General features: G+C 41.2%; 2 protein-coding genes across 2 annotated transcripts; one reads left to right on the forward strand and one right to left on the reverse strand.

The window, feature by feature from the left end:
* The first annotated feature begins 252 nt into the window (after positions 1–252).
* LOC141907801 (uncharacterized) lies at positions 253–911 on the forward strand. The gene has a single exon (XM_074797542.1). The coding sequence runs from the start codon at positions 321–323 to the stop codon at positions 909–911; it is 591 nt and encodes a 196-aa protein (XP_074653643.1). The 5' UTR covers positions 253–320.
* Positions 912–4,599: 3,688 nt separating this feature from the next.
* Positions 4,600–6,187, reverse strand: LOC141907522 (uncharacterized). The gene is made up of 2 exons (XM_074797187.1): positions 6,103–6,187; positions 4,600–5,824 (listed from the first exon to the last, which is right to left on the reverse strand). The coding sequence occupies exon 2, from the start codon at positions 5,805–5,807 to the stop codon at positions 4,911–4,913; it is 897 nt and encodes a 298-aa protein (XP_074653288.1). The 5' UTR covers positions 5,808–5,824; positions 6,103–6,187; the 3' UTR covers positions 4,600–4,910.
* Positions 6,188–6,763: the final 576 nt, after the last annotated feature.

Here is a 6,763-nt window from a genome sequence, read left to right on the forward strand (position 1 = left end):
CTAAAATTTTGTTTGTGTTTTAATGTTTCAAGATGTCTATTATATCTGCATTTAGTTATAAATTTATCAGAAACTTCACATTAATTTCATCAGTTTACGTATTGTCCAATCGTTCTGCTATTTCATTAGATTTGTTTGGCGTTTCAGAAATGAAAGCATTCTTATCATGTTTTCCAGATTTTTATGGTTAGATTTATCTGATTTAGCAACGTTTCTTTACAAGTTCTTATTCAAGTTCTCCTGCGAATAAATGTATCAAATTCGTTCGATGCTTTTGATTGTGACCACGATTATTTTTATCTTACAGAGGAACAAAAATAATGGCCGGTTGTGTGTGGTCTCCGCTGAAAATCTGCACCGTCGTTGTCAGTATTTTTGCAGTAGGTTGTCTGCTGTTTTCTTTTATGCGATTTAATTTTACCGAGCATAAATCGTTGGCTATAGTAGGTTATAAAAACGTCATTGCAGAACCAAATACGCAAATGATGTTGTATCTACTGGGCGTCAAAGATCCAGACTCACCGGAAATGCCGTGTACAACGCGTAAAACTAAATACTCCGGGGTGACTCCTATCTGTGTTTACCAAGCGTCAGTTGACACGGTCGTGTCCAAGGCTATATTGACAATCGGGGCTTGGGAACCTCACCTAACCGAACTGATGGAAGAACTTTTTCGACGCGACCCGAATTTGAACTTATTCGATTTCGGGTCGAATGTCGGCGCGTTCACGATAACGGCGCTAAAAAGCGGTCGTAAAGTCGTCGCGGTCGATCCTAAAGCGGGGAACCTGCGCCGAATCAGAATGTCGATTCATAAAGGTAATCTTACCGGCGCGGTTTTAGTACAAAACGGTTTATCGGACTTTCGAACGACGGCGACTTTTCACCAAGACCCCGGAAACAACGGTTAAAGTTAAAACAATTCTAGTCACCGATTTGATTCCGGTGATTAGATTTAAACGCGCTATGATTAAGATAGATATTCAGGGTTTCGAACTGAAGGCGTTTCAACATCTCGAGTCGTTTTTAAAAACGGTAGATATACCGTTTATACTGATGGAATGGATCTGGGTGAAGGTCGGGGAAACTGGTAAACGTATGGTAGCGCTTATGCATAAACTGGGCTATCAATGTTTTCAGAGCGTACTTAACGGCTCTCAATGTCCAGGTAATGACCACACTAAATGGCCGTATGACGTGGTTTGGGTTAGAACCGATGCGACTGTTTACCCAGGGGCATACGAAGCTATCCGTATATGGACCGGGAAACCGAGGAATCCGTCGAGATAAAAGCCGGTCTTTAAAATATAGATAGCTGTGAAATCCACAATGAGCTGATGTAAATATTGTAGTGTATAGTATCCATTCAATATACTTTTTCTTTAAAGATATAGCTGAATATTATATTATCATGATATCATGGAATTTATCACTCAGATAGAAATGAATCACGCGCTCCCTGGTGGGTCAATATTGAATTTTAATAATTTCTAACACTGTTTTCTTTTAAAAATCGGCTGGGTTGATGATTTTGGACTGATGGGGCCCAATCATGCCCCCCCCCCCCCAAAAAAAAATGAAGGTCGGCGAAATGTCAAAATCACGAAAACGGAATGACTTTTTTCATTAATGAATTAAGAAATCATTAGTCAAAATAGATTAAGATACTCTGCTGTTAGCTAGCACTTAGCAACGACCTCTAGACAATCTATACAATGTTGCTAACCGAACCAAGCGAGCGGCCATAGATAGCGTTGGATATTTTGAGAACAAGTATCTATTTATTTATCTATTTATTTATTCTATTTACGCTCAAACCCATTACAGGTATTAGAGGGACAACACAAGATTTACAGATGTATAACAGACAGAAAATAACTAGTAACTAATTAGAACTATCCATGCATAGAGATATACATTCAAATATAACACTTTAGAAAAATAAAAATGAGAGCAGTCATTCAGTAGACGAATTCAATTTTTTAATAAGTTTCTTGCAAAAAAACTGTAAGGTCTTTAGGTGGTTGAGCAAAAAGATCAATCAGGATATTTTGAAAATTACAATCATTCGGGACTTCGGCAAAAAAATTATCTTTCAAATACAAGGGACGGACAATGAATGATATAGTGTGACTCATTACAAAATGACCCTTCCTTTACACGGAGGGCACTTGTCATCACCGATGTTCACAGGAAGGTTAGATAACATAGTACCTATGCGCCATCTATATCTGAATAAATAAACGGTTGACCTGCCAGTATATGTCCTTGCAAAACAGTCAATCTATCAGTCATCACGCCGATAGAGATGATTCTGAAGGATGGTACTTGATCGGTCAATGAAGTTCGAACTTTCGCTACTATATTCTATGTATAGTCTGCAGATGTCGACATCGGACATATCGATTATAGTCTGTTCGAAAAGCCGACTTCAGGAATATTGAGAGCGTACTCGTCGCGTATAACTGGTTCGAGTCACGGCCATCCGAATCGGGCCGCAACATTACACAGACACAGCCCGCAGTCTTACAGCCGTTTCATCGACCAGTTCTAGAAACCATCTGTCTTTCAATTTGAATTGGTCTTCGTGAAATTATTCTTTTTCGTGGACCGATATTCGTTGGTGTATCTAATTTGAGTCATTGAATCTTAAGTCACGAGCTACACATTATTTCACACGTCATTGACTCAGGAATCACAAGCTACTTCAGCATTCCCAACGTCAATTGAGTTTTGGAGTCACTGAGTGTGGGAGTCACAGCTGTATAATTTCTATTGTCGCGTGGATTCAACTGATTTTTACGGAAGCGATAAAGGGCCTCGAGTTGTCGCGTTCCAACTCGACAAGTCGTCATATCTATGTCGACATACCGCGATATATCGCGTCAAGTCGACATGAATATGTCGACATATCGTGACGTTTTCACGACAAATTTCGCTTTATTGCCCATTTTCCACGGGACAAGCCGTCATTTGAAGACATGTCTAAATATAAGATGAGGACACCAGTGATATGACGACTGAGTTTCAAGTCGTCATGAATATGTCGACTTGTCGCGAGGAAAGTGGTCGAGAGAACGAAATGTGTCGTCAAAACGTCACGATATATCGCGGTAAGTCGACATAAATATAACGACTTGTCGAGTTGGAACGCGACATCTCGAGGCCCCTTATCGCTTCCGTAGATTTTAGATAAATGAAATAACATTTTTCTGAATTTTTTGTTTACAATTGAATACAGTAAGTGATGTAACCCCGTAAATTTGATTTAACAGATCCTTGTAATCTGCGTGGCCTTCAAACTTACCGACAAAACCTGGAAGTTCTAGAACAGTATATACACTACTCATTGTAAGCACCATTTTATAAACTTTAGTTTGATTTTGAGATAATGAGATTTTGGACGCTGAGAGAGTTTCACGTTGCTTACTTTTGACGTATAAGACAATAATAAGAGCAATGTTTGCTAGGAAAACGAGAATTTGAAATAATTACGCGGATGATCTAGGTCTGAGGATCTGAGGTCTATGTATCTGTTCATAACTTAGTAAATTCGTTTATCAACAGTTTTAGACATGTAGTGACGGAAGCGGAATCTATTATAACTTCTTGACGGTTCTACGATCTGTGTTATAGGGAAGATAGTACATATTAGATACAATGACCCTTAGTACTCCTCGGTATTTATGAGAAGTTTGCTCGTAACGGTTCGAATACTAGGTTGTCTTTTGCGTCCAAGAGAAGTTGAATCGCAAGGGTTGGAATCCTAAGTTATCCTCTCAGAGTTCAGGAGAAGGGGACTTGTCTGGGTTTGAATCCTACGTTTTCTTTGGGGTCAATGAGGAATGGGCTCGCAAGGGTTCGAATCCTACGTTGTCCTCAGTGTTCAGGAAAAGCGGGCTTGCATGGGTTCGAATCCTAAGTTATCCGCGAGTGTTCAGGAGAAGCTGTGCAACAAGATTCAGAGACAAATCAAACCTACAAAACAATGAGAAACATCAAAATGAGACAAACTTTACTCTGACCGTTGAAGCTGATCCCGCCCTTGAAACCCATCCCGTATGGCGGTTCCAAGAGCCAATGTTGACCGCCTTCTATTCTCCGACCCACCCACCGGCGCAGGTATGCTGCCGATATCGAGACCTTCCTGTGAATAGCGATACCCAGGGTAACGACAACGACCAGTCCGAGGGCGTCGCGAAACGGAATCGAGACACTCCATCACGTGACCCGAAAGCGGACGACATTCCAACACGTGACCGAATGTAACACGTGACACACCGACGACGATGTTTGCAGAGCTCGGACATATCGATAATAGTCTGTTCGTAAAGCTGACTTCAGAAATATCGAGAGCGTACTCGGGGTAGGAAGATTTGCAACTGGTTCCTTTAGATTTAGAGGACTAATATTGACGTAATTATGACATGTACAGCAGCTGTGGCTTTTTGAAAATCCACCAGCAAAAACTCAATCACAAAAACAATAAGCTTTTAAACGTATAGAATTGTATTCAATAACATTTCATTTGACAAAACTATTCGCATATAGACCTACACGTTTAAAAGCAGAACGAAATTTCTGTATCCGCGATCGGAATCAAGAAAATACTATATACCCAACACCTGACGATGGTCCCTAAACAAAGAGAGGCTGAAGCATCGTTCCTGTTTTTGATTATATAGATAAGTAAATAAGTATCCATTTTAATTTCTACATATTCATGGATTATTATTTCAAACGATAAAAAAACAGGGAATCTATTTCCAAATCTCGAAAAAATCTTGAACCGAATTTTCTGATCCTGGCTTTTAATAGAAAGGTACTTTGAAAATTTAAGGGTTCGCTCGGTACGGGCCCGGTCAGGTCAGGTATATTCGATGGATCAACATTTATTTGAGAGTCAAAGCTCAGACGTTTCTGGCCAATAAAAAGTGTTTCAGGGTTATAGGCAACATCGGGAATCCATAACTGTAGACGACATATTTACGGATGATATCCTGAACTTGTGCGCGCGATGTTTCCAGTAAGGTATCTATATCCCGACCCGCGATGAACGTCGGTATCGCGTCACCCATTTTACGAATGGCTGCGTCATGTTCGCTGATGCGCGATCTGCTCGGTTTCAGAGCTAGGTGCATCAAAATCGCGCCCTCGTCGGTCGAGCGCGAAACCACTTTCATCTCAGCAGCTTCCGCGCGTAGGAGTTCATCTATGTCAACTAGTCCGCAGGGAATGGACGATGAACCGTCATCGGTGAGGGCTTGGATTTCTCGAGCGATGCTAAAATAATCTGTCTTGGTCGTTGAGCTCAGGTAAACTCGTCCACACTCGTTAGCTAACTTATAAAGCGACACTTCCAAACATTCCGCCGGATCGTCGAAGTAATAGAGAACGTGCGAAAAAATGATCAAATCGTAGAAGTCGTTCGGTAAGAAAGAAGGCGCCTCCTCGCTAGAGAATTTACGTCTATAGACCTCGGACCGAAAGTCGTACTTACTGGCGAGTGTATTCATTCGAGTCTCCAGCTCCAGCGACATGACATCGTTCGGTTCAACGCAGTCGACGCGTTCGAAACCAACTTCATCGCCGATTTCGGTCAACGCGTCTTCTAACAGATACCCGTGAGCCGCACCGACTGATAGCACTCTCAAACCTCTCCGCCTACCGTCTGCCGTCATCGGGTGATCGGTAGCGGTCTGACAGACGGCGCGAACTGCTTCACATAATCTCTTCAATCCGAAGTTAATTTCGCTGCAATTCAGACGAAAATATCGGAGACTTTCGCCGTATTTCAGGTCGTTCATCGTAACTCGGCTATCGTCTGCTAAAAAGAAACATTTCTATATTATATACCGGGAGCCAGTGACTCAATAGTTGGTTAGAGTTTACCAGTGAATAGTTGACATAGTGACAATTATTTACTATGATTCATCCATCGGTTATCTTTGAAACCAACTTTTGAGCAACTGGCCCCCAGTATCATAAACTATGGGTGCCTTTTTTAGACAGGTTCCTATCGAACCGTTTAGGCGTAATTCTTGTCGACACGAACGGCCCTGAAGAGAATTCCTGAATCGATAGAAAATAGACGAATCAAACCTGCCAAACTCTCTCCCGGTCGGTTCTATCAGGTTTACAGATTCCGGAATGGAATAGAGCACATTCTGAAGAATTCTGGTATAGGCCAATCCAAACCTACCTATGTGCGCGATGCTACACAATGATGCCGTTTCGAAAAGGCCATCGCTTATTTTTAAAGCGCCATATTGTAGGTTATTAGTGGCGCATTTAGCGTGAATCCTTTAACCTAAATAATGCACAGATGTATGCATAAATATACAGCGCAGCTTTTATCCTTCAAATTCATGTTCATACAGGTAAAATAGAGGTCATATAGAGGTCACAGTAGTTACTCTATCCGTAATTTTGCAATAATGAATTTTGGCGTTATTTTCTTATCAAACATATTTCATAACTGGCACAAAATGCCTTTTTCATAAGTTTCGGATGATGAAATTGTGAATTTGCCTTTTCTGAGGCCACTATTTCGCAAACAAAAATTTCCTTTTTTGTCTATGATTTTCGGAACGACATTTTTATTCGATTTGACTCGTGAATCGGTGGTGGTGAAAAAGCCACGTATCGAATTAACTCGAAATTAGCGGCAGCCCTCGTCCGCCCAAAATGTCATGGGCGATGTAATAGACCAATGAAGGGTTTGCGGCCAGATATTGCGTAGGATACAGCAGAATGGCGAGAC

Source organism: Tubulanus polymorphus, chromosome 6, assembly GCF_964204645.1.
Source record: "Tubulanus polymorphus chromosome 6, tnTubPoly1.2, whole genome shotgun sequence".
Taxonomy (NCBI): domain Eukaryota; kingdom Metazoa; phylum Nemertea; class Palaeonemertea; order Tubulaniformes; family Tubulanidae; genus Tubulanus; species Tubulanus polymorphus.